The sequence below is a fragment of the Gorilla gorilla genome, chromosome 2, assembly GCF_029281585.2.
Source record: "Gorilla gorilla gorilla isolate KB3781 chromosome 2, NHGRI_mGorGor1-v2.1_pri, whole genome shotgun sequence".
Taxonomy (NCBI): Eukaryota; Metazoa; Chordata; class Mammalia; order Primates; family Hominidae; genus Gorilla; species Gorilla gorilla.
Window position 1 is genome coordinate 67,137,868 of NC_086017.1, and position 17,740 is coordinate 67,155,607.

At 39.8% G+C, this 17,740-nt stretch overlaps 1 protein-coding gene across 1 annotated transcript; it reads right to left on the reverse strand.

The window, feature by feature from the left end:
• Positions 1-1,910: 1,910 nt before the first annotated feature.
• ASB14 (ankyrin repeat and SOCS box containing 14) lies at positions 1,911-17,600 on the reverse strand. Its single transcript, XM_055383180.2, has 10 exons — positions 17,412-17,600; positions 14,558-14,612; position 14,318; positions 13,646-13,777; positions 13,392-13,550; positions 8,690-8,935; positions 5,810-5,981; positions 3,898-4,441; positions 3,291-3,444; positions 1,911-2,235 (listed from the first exon to the last, which is right to left on the reverse strand). The coding sequence occupies exons 1-10, from the start codon at positions 17,531-17,533 to the stop codon at positions 2,057-2,059; spliced, it is 1,764 nt and encodes a 587-aa protein (XP_055239155.2). The 5' UTR covers positions 17,534-17,600; the 3' UTR covers positions 1,911-2,056.
• Between the last annotated feature and the right edge of the window lie 140 nt (positions 17,601-17,740).

Here is a 17,740-nt window from a genome sequence, read left to right on the forward strand (position 1 = left end):
CTGACCAACATGGTGAAACCCCATCTCATCTCTACTAAAAATACAAAAATTAGCTGGGTGTGGTGGCACACTCTTGTGATTCCAGCTGCTCGGGAGGCTGAGACGTGACAATCTCTGGAACCCAGGAGGCAGAGGTTGCAGTGAGCTGAGATTGCACCACCACACTCCAGCCTGGGTGACAGGGCGAGACTCCATCTCAGAAAAAGGAACCTATACTTGCATGCAGTTTGAAATATATAGAAATAAAAATTTAACGTAACTACCATCAGTGAGCCTCTTCATGTCCATTATCAGGCTAGGTTCAATACAGAAACCATAAGCCATCATTCATTTGAAAACACTTGTAATTCCAATTCCAGTGATCACATTAACTGGTAAATGGTCAGCCATAGCCAGGGTTTTGTGGAAAGAAGGGACACACATTTCTCATTAATATTGAAATTTCAATTGAGGGTTCTATTTCAATTAAATGAATTACCCTACCTCTGTACTTGACTCTACAAAGAAACAGTAATAGACACTAAGCTGGTATTGGGACTTTCCCACAAGAACAGCATACTCCTGAGTCATGTACTGGGGTAAGTATATATTCAGTCCAATCACTGAAATGTACAGTAGGCCCCTTATCCCTGGTTTCCCTTTGTGTGGTTTCAGTTACCTGCGGCCCAAAACTATTAAAAGGAGGCTGGGCATGGTGGCTCATGCCTGTAATCCCAGCATTTTGGGAGGCCAAGGCGGGCGTATCACCTGAGGTCAGGAGTTCAAGACCAGCCTGACCAACATGATGAAACCCCGTTTCTACTAAAAATACAAAAATTAGCCGGGCATGGTGGTGTACACCTGTAATCCCAGCTACTCGGGAGGCTGAGGCACAAGAATTGCTTGAACCCGGGAGGCAGAGGTTGCAGTGAGCTGAGATCATGCCACCGCAGTCCAGCCTGGGTGACAGGACAAGACTCCATCTCAAAAAAAAAAAAAAAAGTATTAAGATGAAAATCTCAGAAATACATAATTTATGAGTTTTAAATTGCACACCATTCTGAGTAACATGATGAAGTCTCTCACCATCCTGCCTTGTCCCACGTGGGACGTGAGTCATCCCTCTGTCCAGTGTATCCACACTGTAGGGCATGCATGTACAGTTGTATGTTGCTTAACAACTGGCTTAAAGATGTGGATACCTACTGAGAGATGTGTTGTTAGGTGATTTTGTCATTGTGCAGACATAGAATCACTTACACAAACCTAGATGGGATGGTATACTACACACTAGGCCATGTGTTATATAGCCTGTTGCTCCCGGGCTGCAAGCCTGTACAGCATGTTACTGTACTGAATAGGCAATTATATAGTAAATATATATTTAAACATAGAAAAGGTACAGTAAAAATAAGCATTATAATCTTATGGGACCACCATTACATATGTAGTCCAATGATGACTGAAACATTGTATGATACGTAACTATAGGAAAAAATACAGTATGTTTAGGGTTCTATACTAACCCCGGTTTCAGGCATCCACTGAGGGTCTTGGAACGTATCCTCTGAAGATAAGGGAGACTACTGTATTATATATACTTCTCTATAAAAAAGATACTGCAGTGAGTTATCTTGACTTGTCAGAAGTGGCATCTATTCTTTTGAGCACATAGACACTGGATTTATACACTTAATTAAAACTGGTGTATTTCAGTTAATGAAATTTTTACTATTTGGGTTTTTTTTTTTTTAACTGCCTAGAGAATGCTAGTCATTTATATGTTGAGAGGCTATGTTCAAAGCTACTTAAAAAATTTTTTTTCTTTTAGAGATGGGGTCTTGCTCCGGTCACCTAGGCTGGAGTGCAGTGGCATGATCACAGCTCACTGCAGCCTTGACCTCCCAAGGTGAAGCAATCCTCCTGCCTCAGCCTCCCAAGCAGAGCTACTTTTTAAAGGACTTAGACTGCATTGAGATTTTAGTTGGTGGGTAAAGCAAAAAATATGAATCATACATAAGTGAAATTTTAAGGAATACAGCTGCAAAATTATACCTTTTCCATTAGAATGGTTTGATTACCAGGTTCCTGTAAAAATTCCTTGTCCATAAAGGTCGTATTCTTTGTAAAGGACATATGCTTTTAGACGATTGGGTAATGGAAGAAATGACATGAAGACAGGGCAGCGCAAATGTAACCGTCCCATGCATTTCCGGATCTTTAGGCGGCACAAATGTTTTAGGGAGCGAGGGTTTGCTAAAAAGAAAAGGCACATTATCCAAAGAGAAAAAGAACTTTTTTTTTAGTATCTTAGGGTTTTGTTAGCAAACATATTTGATAGCATTTCATTTGCTGTTACTAAATGGCAAAGTCAATAGGTAAACAGTTTTTCAGTTCTTATTGCAATCCTTGTTGTAGATATGGTTCTAGAGCCATGTCAAGTTAGAATCCAAAGACTGGCATCAATCATGGATCTGGCCTGTGAGATCTGAAGTTCTTAAATCTGCATGTGGCCAGGCGGGGTGGCTCATGCCTGTAATCCCAGCACTCTGGGAGGCCGAGGCAGGTGGATCATTTGAAGCCAGGAGTTCGAGACCAGCCTGGCCAACATGGTGAAACACCGTCTTTATTAAAAATACAAAAATTAGCTGGGTGTAGTGACTGCATGCCTGTTATCTCAGCTACTCGTGAGACTGAGGCAGGAGAATCGCTTGAACCCAGGAGGTGGAGGTTGCAGTGAGCTGTGATTGCACCACTGCACTCCAGCCTGGTTGACACAGTGAGACTGTGTCTCAAAAAAAAAAAAAAAAAAAAAAAAAATCGGTGTGTTTTAGCCCCCTCAGGGACAGGGTAGAAACTGAAGATTACCACCCAAAGGGAAATAACATGAAATAAATTATTAATTTGTCTTACGTGCTACTTTGAAAGAATTTGCTTTGAAGAAGGTCATTTTGATACCCTCTACAGATATGGCTCTTAGCTTTTTCTCATCCTTGTTTTTATTGCCATATAATGTTAGCTTTTCATTCCAGTGTCCATGGTGTTCTTTTGTTTCCATGATTTAGGTGGATTGGGATGAAAGTATTACCTATCTATATAATAAATAGTTACCTAACAGATTTTGTCTCCTCGGAAAAGGTAATAAATACAAATTAAGTGTAGTTAGTAACATTTTTTAAGATAGGAATAGTATTTTTCTGGTTTAAGTCAAGCTTTTAACCAGAAGAGAAGGGTGTTCTAATTCTAAAACAACCAAATAAGAATACAATTAGCATTTTTGTAAAAAGTCATTCTATGAGAAGGATACTTACTTAAGATAAAATGTATTTCTGACCAGATCCCCTGTTTTTGGAGCACAGCTTTCAACTTTGAACAGATCCGAACTTGATCAACATAATCAAGCATCACTCGAACAACCTTTCCAGAGAGATGTTGCAGCCATGACAAAGTTATTACTTCACAGAACTGAGGGAAACAAAGTCAGAATTAGGAAAGTAAAGGAAAAACACAAAGTATCTATGGTTTAGCATAGTAGTCAAAGGAGATGCGGTGTGATGAAAGCCAAGAGAGAAAAATGTCAAAAAAAACGGGAAGGGATGGTAGTGGTCAACTGTACTTATTCTGATTCTTTTTTTCATCAGAAATAAGATCAAAATCATTTAATCAGTTGCTTCGTTTATGAAACTTCCTCACACTGCTAGGCAGAGTTAAATCACTTTTACCTCTGTACTGTTTTTGTTCCTGTTGTATCTTTCTACTATTGTGTTTATTTTATCATAATTATTTTATCATATAATTATTATACTAGGATCTCTTCAACCAAGCCTCTGGAGAGAGTGGATGTAATCTATTTATTGCCATAGTTCCAGGGCCACAAATAATGACTGTAAGGGAATACAGCCAATACTGTGGACTTACCTTAGTATCTTTGATAACTGTAGATGTCCAGCCTTCAACAGTATAGGAAGGATGGACTTTGTCTCCATGTGGGCAATCAAAACATCGCTCTGTGTCATACCCATAGTTCAGCAGCATCCTGAGCATGACTTCATCTTTCAGAGTGTATTGCAGTGCTGATGGGAAATGTAAAGGGTTAACTTTGCAGAAGTAATTGACATTGGCCCCATGCCTTAGCAGCAGACTGATCAGCTCATAGTTGCCCATCCTGAGGGCTATCTGGAGGCAGTTAACCGGGTCTTGATTAGGCAGAGCTCCAGCACTCAGAAGCAGCTTGACTGAAGAGAGGTCACTGTTTGATACAGCAAAATACAAAGCTGACTTCCTGTGGTCATCGTAGTGTTTGTTAATTCTCTGATCCAGCATGAAGTTCACATCAAATCCAGCCTGGATGAGGAGTTCCAGGCACTGAGGATGTGCTCCTGCTGCTGCACAGTGAACTGGACTGATCCCACTCTGCTTAATGGCAGCAAGATCCGTAACTGGAATCAGTATCTTTAGAGCTCTGAGAAAGAATTTCAAAATGCATTTCAACATTGTTTTTAAGATGTAGCACTAACTTGTTTATTATTGTTTTATAGCAATACTAGATAGTATCAATATTCAGGGGGCATTTAGAACCCACAACCAAAAAAAACATAATTCCTTCATCCAGAAGCTTAGATACCAAGTAAAATTGAATGGAATTACCGTCTAAGCTATAAAATTCAGAATTAGCTCAGAGACCTGAGGCTTCCCATATTGTCTAAGTACCTGAGAAAAAAGTTTTATATCTCTTCGGTGGCTTCAGAGGATGCCTGGTTAAACAGCCATTTCTAGTTCTTCCTAGTTGGTCAAGAGTTTTTCTTTTTCTTTTTTTTTTGAGACGGAGTTTCCTCTTGTTGCCCAAGCTGGAGTGCAGTGGCGCGATCTTGGCTCACTGCAACCTCCGCCTCCTGGGTTCAAGCAATTCTCCTAAGAGTTTCTCATCTTTAAAAGGTATGTTTAGGGCTGGGGTGGTGGCTCAAGCCTGTAATCCCAGCACTTTGGGAGGCCGAGGAGGGCGGATCATGAGGTTAAGAGATTGAGACCATCCTGGCCAACATGGTGAAACCCCATCTCTACTAAAAATACAAAAATTAGCTGGTGTGGTGCCGCCCACCTGTAGTCCCAGCTACTCAGGAGGCTGAGGCAGAAGAATTGCTTGAACCCGGGAGGCAGAGGTTGCGGTCAGCCGAGATCATGCCACTGCACTCCAGCCTGGCTGCAGGAGTTCAGTCAGCGTGATGGGAAATATTATTAAAATTATAGAAAGAAGCACACCTTCTTGGAAGGCCGGGAGGTTTTGCAAAAGCTTCAGGAAAGGATTTGGCTGAAGGCAGCTGAATTCTCTCAGAGTAGGTTACAAGGAAGTGTAAGGGAATTGATCTAGATAAGTTAGTTTACTTAGGCCTCAGAACTGGCCTTTAATCATCCACATGTAGGACTGCTCTGGTGGCAGGGGTTGGGGGGGAACCGTGTTAATTACTCACAAGATGTGCTGACTCAAAGCCTTTGTCATTAAATCTGTACTAAATAAATGCCTGAAGCACCAGCTTGTCAGGGCCATGGCTGCTACAACTCTTTCTTTAAGCAGCCTGGTCCCCTAGCCCACTCTTTCACTGGATACCTATGTCTAAGTACTTTCATCTGTCACTTGGCCAGGGTCTATGGTTCAGACCCAGCACCTGGCGACAGAGGGAGACGGCATCTCAAAAAAAAAAAACAACAACAACAACAGTATGTTTAGGTTGTGGGATCAGTGATTAAAGATTATAAAGTTCCTACAAGCAGCACAAAATAAAAGGTAGCTATTACTATTTTTATTATTTATAATAATGTAATTGAACTTAACAGTAAGTGGCCCCTGTCAGCTGCCACATGGATGGGCAGGTGGCCTGAATTCTTAGGGATGTTGGCATCAGCTCCGTACTCCAGCAAGAGAGCCACAGCATCTGGATTTCCTCCACTTGCGGCTTCAAGTAAGATGGAAGAAGAATCAGAGGCCTGACCATGAGCATTAGCTCCTAAGAGGAGAAAGACTCTTGTTAATGCAAAAATTATTTTCCACTGTATTTCTTGAGCAATCTTAAAAATATATCCCCATCACCAAAAAGCAATTAGTGAGCACGCACTCTAGCAAAGCACCAAGAATCAAAGTAACACAATATATACCTCCTGCTCTCAAGTAACTTATAAACTAGTTGGGGAACAAAAAAATGGCAGTTTCTAAATTATAAGTAGGTTAGTTTTTGAAGTAATTTGATGTCCATTTGTTTGGAACTTGAAAATTCCAGTAGAAATACTGTTATAAAAGTTGCTTTTATTTCTAGACCAGCCTATAAAAGCCCACTTAACTCATAACACACATATAGGGTGGTACTAACAAATCTATCAAACTATAATACCATGCCATCTAATGATACTGTTTTGGTGGAAAAGGGCATTTGTTCTGTTTTAGCTTGTTCGTAGGGGAACATAGTAGGAGACACTGTAACTGTTTTTAATTGAGGTTAGGAACTGCCAATAGCCAAAGAGGTAAGTTGTTGTAGTTATTAGTACAGAGTATCCCTTATCCAAAATGCTTGGGACCAGAAGTGTTTCATATTTCAGGGTTTTTTAAAAAAATATTTGCATTACACTTACAAGTTGCATTATACTTACAAGTCCCAAATCCAGAAATCCGAAATCTGAAATGCTCCAGTAGGAATTTCTTTTGAGCATCATGTTGATGTTCAAAAAGTTTCAGATTTTGGAAGATTCTGGATTTCAGATTTTCAGATTAAGAATGCTTAACTTACACCCTGTAAAGTGTTATGTGAGTGATGTGAATAATAAGAGTACAGGTACAGGCAAAAGATCTTCTAGAAGATCTAGGGCTGGGGTTGTAAGGGGAGCTGGGAGGTGAAGGAAGGAGAAAAGAGTTTGGGTCAGTTGTGGAAGTGTTCCCAGTAAAATGGGCTCTGAAGAAAGAGTAGCATTTGAATGGACAAAAGTTACAGAGAGCATTCTGAAGCTCATATAAAAAAAGATGTAGTGACTTTAATTTAACACAGACTCCATAAGAGTCATCAGGGTCCAGTGGCTGCCCAAGAACCCCATTCCAAGAATGCTTTAGAAGTCCAATAAGCCTCTGTTTATTGAGTGCCCACTATGTGCTGGTTCCATTATGTGTATAATAATTTTTAAACTTTGTAACAACCCCCAGCAGTAGGTGCTTAACATACTCATTTTAAAGATGAAGAAACTCATTGAGTTTCAGTGACTTCCCCAAAGATGCACACCTAGTAAGCAAGGTAGTCAGGATTCATATACAGTTATTCTAGACTCAGGGCTTATATCTATGATGCCATGTTGCCACTCTAGCAATGCAGGGTGGTAATATGATTTGGAATCAGACAGATGTACCTTGAAATACTGGCTCTGTGATTTACCATCTGTGTCACTTGGTGCAAATTACTTTGTAAGGAGTCACTTAAAGGAAATGCTTACTCACTGAGGTCAACTGATACTGGTTTCTTTGCAGGGTAAAGGATTTAACATCTGTTGCTTCTTTCTCTGTATTTTAATCAATGATCTATACAAAAGGTTACTCTTTCCTCATAAATGAAAGATTCCAATGTTTACTTTTGTTATTCCAGCTAATGACTTTAGACATTTCTTATATTGATCATTTAAAACATCTTACTTAAAATGTCTTATGGCCATTGATTAGAAACTAGCCTCCCCTATATGACAGGAAAGATTTAGATAACGTCTAAAAAGCACAAGTTGTTTTTAAATATAGGAGTCTCTGCCATCTAGAATACTGGAGACCAGGACTGTGTATTGTTAAAGAACAAAATAATACTTCTAGACAGGGAGGAGAATAAAGATAATTCTATTATCGAGACTTTTAAAAATCTTGGTAAAAATTTGCTTTTTTGAAAAAAAGCTTTAGATTGATCCTACCTTGCTTCATCTAACAGTGTCATCAATGAGCTCTCCTCAAAGACATTAAAGGACAAAGTTCTCTGAGCCAAGGGTCCCTGCTAGTTAAGCCAGGATTCAAAATGACCACAGCTACAGAGCTGGGGATAGGGGAGGGGGCATGTTTGAAGGGAAGTCCTGCAGCTGGTACCATGGCTGACCCTCACTTTCCTCAAGTATAAAATTAGGATAATACCTACCTCACAGAGTTTTTAAAGGGTTACGAGGCAACATGGGTAGTTTAATGCTTTTGCTTAGACAGTACCCAATAAGTTTAAGTTGCTTTCCCCTTCTCTTGGAGTTTTGGTTATACTAGAGTGAAAAACTGGGACCCAAAGAGAAGAAATCAGGAATAATTTCCTAACATCTAAAGCCATTTGGTAACAGATTAAACTGCCTCATGATTTGGACTTAGGCAGAGGTAATGTGTAGAGTATGTTGCAGGGTGTTTGATTTTATGATTCTAGAAAAGGACAACACCACAAAAAAGTTAAAAAACCATCATCATCTTAGCACAGTGAGGGAATGTTAAGTAAACGTAACCTGCATCCTAGTAACTTTAGGGAAATTATGTCAGACCTAATAAAAAATTCAGTCTTTATGTTAGGTTTCTCAGTAATCACTATTAACCCATAATTTTTATCAAACATTTATATTAGGCTTAAATAAAATGTTAACTTTTATTATTTTGAAGCTCTCCATTAAGAGGAGAACCCCTGGATCATGTTACCCTTTGTTAGTGTGCTGACCAAACAGAAGATCTTGCCTTTCCGCAGTAACATTTCCATGATTTCAGTGTGTCCACTTTGGGCAGCAAGAGCAAGAGGAGTGAATCCATACGTGCTCTGTGGGTCAGGGTGTGCCCCAGAAACCAGCATAAGCTTCACCATGTCCTCTCTGCCCAGTTTGGCTGCTTCGTGGAGAGCTGTCCTCTCGTTGGCACAACGCAGATTGACATCTGCTCCATAGTTGATCAGCAAGGCAGCCATGTCATAGCAGTCACGCAGCACAGCTGGGAAATGAGAAGTGTGGTGGGCATGTTCAACGGGAAGTTAAGCCCAAAATAGCATATCTGCAAGTATCCCTCAGGCTTTCTTAAGGAGTTCTTCCCACCCACTCCCAGACCCGAACATTCTGTGTTTAGGAAACAGATTGTAAAGTAAGGCATGTGTCAAATAATACTGAGAATGTTTTACATCAATGGACTATGTTTTTCTGTAAGCCATGAGTAATTATTCATTGCTTATGTGGTTGAAACACAAATGTAAACTTTTCACTTATCTTTATTCTTCAAGAAAATGGGAACTTAATTATTCAGTACAGTCCTGGAAATGTTTGTAGCTGCTTTAAAATAAGAAAAAAACAAACAAAAGACAGCCCAGACTCTGAAACATGCCAAAAATTAAAAAAAAACAAAAACAAAAACAGAATCTACCCCAGAAAATGAATGACTAAAACACAATTTAAATATGCATATCTGGTGGGAGTGGTTGAGGCCATAGAAAATGAAAATGATAGTTTTGGCCTATCATTTCTGCATTACCACACTTTGGCAACACACCAAAGTATGTTGTACAGAAAGCCCCTTAAGTTTCTGTAAGGAAATGTAAAGAAAATGATTTTGTAGTTAAAAAAATAATAATAAAAGGCTTGGGAACACTGTGTATGTGTATATGTGTGTGTGTGTGTGTGTGTGTGTATATGTGTGTGTGTATGTATGTAAATATATATATTTAGGGTCTCATTCTGTCATCCAGGCTGAAGTGCAGTGGTACGATCATAGCTCCCTGCAGCCTTGAACTCCTGGGCTCAGTCAATCCTCCTGCCTTAGCCTCCCAAGAAGCTGGGTCTACAGGCATATGCCACCATGCCTGGCTAATTTCTTTAAAAATTTCTGTAGAGATGCAGTCTTGGTATGTTGCCCAGGCTGGTCTTAAACCCCTGGGTTCAAGTGATCTTCCTGCCTCAGCCTCCCAAAGGCTGGGATTACCGTCGTGAGCCACTAATCTCAGCCAGCACTGTATATTCTATCACCCTCTTCAGGGTTCACTTTGTACACTGGTATATTGAAGTCTCTGAGGACTCTTGCAATGCATTTGCTTAACTTTTTAACCCGGCATTTTCCATGACCTATCAATGGGGACATGCTGTTTAGGTGCCACAGAAATGGAATCATTTGACCTACCAGATAGGCTGAAGTGAAGAGAGGAAAACTAGCTCTACCGTTGTTACAACAGGCTTCACAGCCTCACAGTTTTTACATATGTGATTTTTCTACGCACAAGACAAGTACTATCTTATAGACAAGGAAACAGGTTTAGAGAGGTTAGATCTGACCCAGAGTTCTTTTCACTATACAGTGCTAGGGTGCTTTATGGTTTATGTGTGCTTTCTCAGAGAAGGCTTTTCTGCTCAGTGTTTTCTCTATAAAATGCAAAGCATTAGCATCTTGGGACAAACCATGAAGGGACCCCAAATCCTAATTTTTGGCAGTACTCTGTTGGTCTCTCTTTAATTTTCAGTGTTGTTGTTTTTTTTTTTTGAGACAGAATATTGCTCTGTCACCCAGGCTGGAGTGCAGTGGCGCAATCTTGGCTCACTGCAACCTCATCTCTCCCTGGTTCAAGCGATTCTCCTGCCTCAGCCTCCCGAGTAGCTGGGATTACAGGTGCCCGCCACCATGCTCTGCTAATTTTTGTATTTTTAGTAGAGACAGGGTTTCACCATGTTGGTCAGGCTGGTCTCAAACTCCTGATCTCAGGTGATCCGCCTGCCTCAGCCTCCCAAAGTGCTGGGATTACAGGTGTGAACTACTGTGCACAGCCTAATTTTCAGCTTTTGATAAAAGTTATACATGTACAGAACTTAAAGAGCCAATTACTGTGAAGTCCATCACTCTTTCACTACAATCTTTTTCCTTCTCCAGAGGGATCCTTTAGCTGATTCTTTGCTCTTCATGCCCCTGTCTCTAAGTAACCTGCTTGTATTGATACTTGTTGATTTTTGGTTTTGGTATAATTTAATGACTTCTTACCATAGAAAATGAGGATTTAACTTTTTTTCCTCCTGTCCCCACCACATGTGCACATTTCTTGTCCCACCATCCTAATATTTTTGTAGCATAATTTTTGTTAAATATTTAATATTTACCTTCATGTATGTCATTCAAAGGTAGGCCATATTTACATTTCCTTTTATGCACATCTTTTTGTTTTCCCTGGAGTTAATACTTGTCTTATGTTTCATTTGCTTAGTTTCCAATTTATCATTAATTCCACCCCAAACTCTCTAAACTGTCTACATCTCCCTTCAAGATGTCATTCCTAGCCCACCATGGTCTTGAAGAAGCCTCTACCTGGGGCCTCCTGACCTGTTCCAATCTGGACCTCAGTGCCTGGTCATGTTTGGTCATCCTAAGATCATTATTCCCCTCATCTTAGGGATCTCATTTGCCTCCCACCTGGCTTGGATCTTCTGTTTTCTGGATGCCAAGCTTTTATTTTTCTGCTTTACTCTGATGTTGGTAGAACATTTGCTCCGTTAGCTTCCTAACAGCAGGGAACAAGAAAGTTTTTGAGATTTCCTATGTCTGAAAATATCTTTTATGTCTTTAATCTACTGTCAGATTTGAGAGTTGGAGCAAATATAGAATTTTAAGTTGGAAGTATTTTTTCCTCAGAATCTGTAAAACTATTATTCACCACCGATTACTTCAAGCTTCTAGTTACCATTGAGATGTCTGAAACCATTCTGATTTTTCATCTTTTGTATATTATGTATTCCTTTTTTTCTCTCAGGAAGTCTGTGGAAACTTCTTTCCACAGTGACTTGTGAGTCTTCCCTAGTGACTTGTCTTTTTTTTTTTTAGCTTTTTATGATTTTTGTTATAATTTAAAAGAGTCTATGTAAGTAGAAAAGTTTAATTCCACCTCTGAAATGATCTTTAACATTTTCACATGTATCCTTGAATTATTTCTACATGTTACATTTTAAAGAACTTTTTGTTACACAAAATTCTCTAATAATTGGCTTTTCTGCATTTATAGTGTGAACTCACATTTAGAGAAGAATACTTAGACCCCCAAGATCCTAAAACACCTAACTTTATCCATCTCGCTATTCATTCATTAATTACTGGCATCAAATGTGTACGAGGAGTCTTGCTAGCTGCTGAGGTGCTGAATCAGTATGAATTCTGCTAATAACCATTTATAATTTGCCACAGAAAGTTCTCTTATTGCTCTAAGACTAGAAACAAAGTGCCGAGGGTATTGGGTCTTTTACGGTTCATTGAGCTGGCACTTAGTGTGGCCCTTTATTCTGGAAACACTTGTCCTTCATTTTAGGAAATCATTTTCTTGACTTATTGCATTGGCCATATACCACCTCCGTCTTGTCTGTTCTCTCATTCCTCTTATTCACGTGTTGCTACTCTTGGATCATCCAACTAATTTTCACTTCTTTCCTATTTTCCATTTCTTATTTTCTTCTTCTGGAAGCTTTCCTGAACTCCATCTTCCAGCATTGTTTTGGTTTTTAAAATATCTGCTCATATTTTTAATTTTCAAGAATATTTTGTTTTCTAATTTTGCTAACATCTTGTTCTTATTAAAATGGTTTCTCTGAGGAAGTTAATGACAATTTCCCTTTAAATTTTAGTTTTCCTAAATAATCTTAAAGTTGCTTAACTCTGTTGAAGATTTTCCTCAGATAGCCTTTGGCTATTTGCTCATAATTAAAAGTTGGAGACTAAAAAGCTGGTTGGAAATTTTAAGCAGAGAGTGGGGCTTGTGGACTGTGGGTTTAACAATAGGTTGATATGTTTGGGCCACTTATTGGGAAAGCCCCGATGTCACTATCTTTAGCTCTTTCTTCTTGGGCTGGTCAGATTCCTCCAGAGAACCCCCGGCAGCCTGGAGGGTAAGGGCCTGGCTGCCAGCCTTCTAGGAGGAGGGCTGGGCAGTCTCAATTATGTTTGCTTAATTCCTCCAGTGTTTTCAATCTAGTACTCCCACCCTCACCTAAAATTCCGTGGTCCAGAGACTCTCTGTTTAAGCTAGGCAGAGAATAAACCTCCAGGATTCTGCTGGGGTTGGGCAGGAATGATCTAGAGATCTGACTATCTGCTTCTTAATAGTCTTCAACCAACTCTTCTGTTTCAGCTGCCTGCCCTTCACCCCTGCTCCATGAGGTAATTCTGCTCCCCTCTGATTTTTTGTATCAGAATTAACTGGCTTGATCAAGGTACCATGCGAAATGAACTGCTCTTAATTGGGCAGAGGTTTTGCATCAGGCCACCTCACAGGCCAGCCTATGGAAAGCTTCTGGAGGGTCGGTACCCATGTCTGGTCAGTTGGGAACAGAGTGACAGTGCTGCAACTATGCACAAAAAGCTGCCTTTGAAACCTGGGGGCATGAAGGAGACTCAGTGCCACAGACTCTTTTTCAGAAACAAGGTATTCATTTACCTGTAAGAAGAGGAGAATTGCCTTCGAAATTCTTAGCATTTGGATTGCAGCCATTGAGAAGAAGAAAAGTGGCATTTTCTAAGAGGCAACTGCTGACAGCCAAAAAAAGTGGCGTTTCACCATTGTGAGTGGTTTGCTCCCACAGACTGGGGTCTGAAGCTGAAATAAATTCATCATACCACACAAATTAAGATATAGAAATGAATGTTAAATTTATCTCTCAGAAGCATCAAGAAGAATCAAAGGGAATTTACCGCTTAGGGTTATTTCCAAAATTTTCCTATTTAATTGCACTGCAGCCTTATGCAGAGGAATCCAGCCTATCTCATCAGTTTCATCAAATGCGGAATGGTATTTGGTTAAGTGTGACAATGCATCTTCCTTACCTATTAACGAGTCAAATGAGAACAGATTCACATTTGGCACACTTACAAGGAAGCCATATTGCTTCCTGAATTCTACCACCAAAGTTCATGCATAAGACAACAGAATTCTAGCACCACCTTTTATGAAAGACAAATGGCATATGACAGACAGTAAGGCCGGTCATGTAGCATTCCACACCTGGGCCTGCGAACACCCCCAGCGTCTTGTTACTTACGAAAAAACAGCTCTGTCTAGGAAGGAACCCAGGAGCTCTTTGCTTCATTGAGCTGAAGTATTTTCTCCCAGAAAAGCCTACATCAGACTCTTGACAATCAGCTGTGGACCCCTGTAGTGTTCAGCTCAATGAAGCAAAGAGCTCCTGCTTCTAGGCTTCCTGAGCTTCGAGGGGAAATGCTGCCAGCCGTCACCATCATATCTTTCCTTTTTTTGTGTGTGTGTGAGACGGAGTCTCGCTCTGTTGCCCAGACTGGAGTGCAGTGGCGCAATCTCGGTTTACTGCAACCTCCATCTCCTGGGTTCAAGCAATTCTCCTACCCCACCCTCCCAAGTAGCTGGGATTACAGGCGCCCGCCACCATGCCCGGCTAATTTTTTGCATTTTTAGTAGAGACAGGGGGTTTCACCATGTTGGCCAGGCTGGTCTCGAACTCCTGACCTCAGGCGATCCACCTGCCTTGGCCTCCCAAAGTACTGGGATTACAGGCGTGAGCCACTGCATGCAGCCAATGTCACCGTCACATCTTACCACAAGTTAAAGGGGATAGAAGAGGAGTACTTAACTTTCTCTATTGTTTCAACTATCTTCTTATAGTCAGCGCTCAAAAAGGAATGGAAACTGCATAGAAAAAAATACATATGTAATTCCAAAACTGAGGAGAAAAAACTGTTATCTGATATAAATCAAAAGGAAAGGGTAATGGTAGCAGTAGTTAATCCGGGATGAACTTTCATAGGAGGCAATGACTGAGGCGTAATAGAAATACTTCTATTTGTAAAATGTAATGTGGCCCTTAACAAAATTCTAGGGAAGCTCCCTAACTCTATCTGTCTTCTGCATTAGCCTGTTAGCTTCTTTAGGGCAAGGACTATGTGAGCCTGGATTGCAGTAGGCCCTTAATCAGTGTTGGCTGAACTGAATCAAGCCTGCCTATGACTAAAATGTCACACTATCTCATGGTAAAATTTGATGGCCATTATAGAATGTCAACGATTCTAGCAGAAACTATTTTAAAAAATAGTAAATAAAAATGGTGTGAGTATTTAAAAATATTCACAGAATGTGTGCTCAGAAAACACTATTAGCAGTTAAGTAACGTTTTTATTATTTAAGGCTTTAAATCTCAATTTATGAAACTTATTTTAAAACCTAGCAAATAAGGATTGTCACCTTCCATTCTTTTTTTTTTTTTTTTTTTTTTTTTGAGATGGAGTCTCACTCTGTCGCCCAGACTGGAGTGCAGTGGTGCGATCTCAGCTCACTGCAGAGTAGCTGGGACTACAGGTGCCCACCATCATGGCCGGCTAATTTTTTTGTATTTTTAGTAGAGATGGGGTTTTACTGTGTTAGCCAGGATGATCTCGATCTCCTGACCTCGTGATCTGCTCGCCTCGGCCTCCCAAAGTGCTGGGATTACAGGCGTGAGCCACCACACCCGGCCACCTTCCACTCTTTAATTATTTAACGAACCCAGGTTGAGGAGAATAAATTCCCTCAGACACTCTGTCCTGTTTACAATTTGGTCAATTACATTATCGTAAACATTTAAACCTGCATTCATAGAGTATTGTGTTAGTTTTCTATAGCTGCTGTAAGAAGTAACCACACACTTAGTGGCTTAAAACAACAATAATAAAACAAATTTATTATCTTACAGTTTAGTAGTTCAGAAATCCAAAACAGTCCTCACTGGACTGAAATCAAGATGTCAGCAGGGCTCTGTTCCTTCTGGAGGCTCTTGGGGAGACTGTATCTCTGCCTTTTCTAGCTTCTAGAAGCCACCCACATTTCTTGGCTGGTGGACTCTCTGCCTCCATCTTCAAAGCCAGCAATGTTGGGCTTAGTCCTTTTAACACTGCCATCTCCCAAGTTGTCTCTCCTGGCTCCCCCTCTTTCACACTTAAAGATCCTGTGTTACACTGGGACCACCTGGGTAATCCAGAATACACTCCCTATCTAAAAGTCAGCTGATTAGCAGCCATAATTCCATCTGTAGCCTTACTTCTCCTTTGCCATATAAGGTTCCAGGAATTAGGACATCTTTGGATGGGCCATTACTCCACATGTCACAAGTACGTTCTAGTTTTCTAATTCCTTCAAGTACCTGACTAAATCAGCGAGCCTGCCTAAGTATCATACACTTCCTGCAAATCTAATCAAGTAAATGCATAACCAAAGTCAATTTCAGTTTCTCTGAAACATTTCAATACTCTCCTTAGCCCAGCTCTCTTATACCTTTCAACCTAAAATTATAAGTTCAAAGTCAGTTACTCAATTATGCAATTTAAGGTTTTAATCATAAGGTTAATATAACATAATCTAATAAGGCTAATTTCTTTACAAAACTTTAAATATTTAAAGATTATTTTAAAAACTAATCCTAAATTGAACACAAAAGTATAGGAATAGTGTGTGGCTAAGAGCACAGACTTTAGAATCAGACTGCCTGGCTCTTCACTTACTAGTTCTGTGACCTTGGGTAAGCCACTTAACTTTTCTGTGCCTCACTTTCCTCCTCTCTAAGTAGGGATAATAACAGGACCTACCTCATAGAGAGGTAATGAGAATTAGAATTTAAAAGTTAGTATTTATGAAGTGCTTAAAATAACATGACACATAGTGATCACTCCATGGTTTGTTACATTTTAAAAATACTATATAGGTTTGATGTACTTCATTGTCTCTATTTAGTTATGAAATCTCTTGGGATTAAAAGACATTTTTCTAGTTTTACATCCAGCAGGCAAATAGAGATTACCATCCCAAGTAAACTGGGTTATCACCCCAGAAAAAATGATGGTTACTGCCTCAGGAGACCAAGGTTGCTGATTGGCCAGCGAGTGTGTGAGCAGGTGTGCTTGACTGCAGACTGCCCATATCCAGGACGATTCTTCTTACACCCCACACAGGGTCCCACTGGTCCTTTTTCAGTGTTGTCCAACAAAACTCTGAATCTACACTTTCAGAAGCCTTGTTCAAGTTTATGTAATTCCTCCTTTTGATTTGAGTAGATCAAAGACTGGACCCCATCCCCACCTACCCTACTAAGGTTGAAGATAACTAACTTTCTATGTGTCCCGGTTGGATTTATGCATTTCTTCAATTCCCAAAGACAAGATGTATTAGTTTTTCTCTAGCCCTTCATATCCTCCTTTCTTTCTTCTGATTTCCAGTCTGTATCACCTCACCCAGATTTGCTGCTAACCTCCTTCAGATATTTTTATTGCCTAATTAAATTCTGAATTATTTCCAGATTATTCCTGTCTAGTTAGGCATAATATCTTACAGATATTTAATTGACAGCTCCTTGGATTCTGACCCTCCTGTTTTTGTCACAACACTAGAGTTAAGCTAATGACAAGTGTCAGCTGTTGAATGCAACACTTAATACTATGTTGCCAATGAGAAAACCATTACCTCTCATCCTTAGGTGCATGTTGTGCTGTTCCTGGCTTATAAATATCCTGTAAACTCTGTTGAATGATGAGCTGGGTGTCAAAGTCTTCATCTATGTCTTCATCGCTGGTGTAATTATCCATGTGAAACGTGGACAGGTTTACTTTAAAGTCAGAGTGAATTAAAAGTATTTTTCCAGTTGTGAAGAGATCAACTGCTTAAAATTACAAATGAAATTCAGAAATCTAGAAAATTGGTAGGATTAACAAATGAAAAATATATAAAATTTAGGAAACAAAATATTCACTAAAAAATTTCTATAAACTTAAAAAAATTTTCTGGACTGCCAC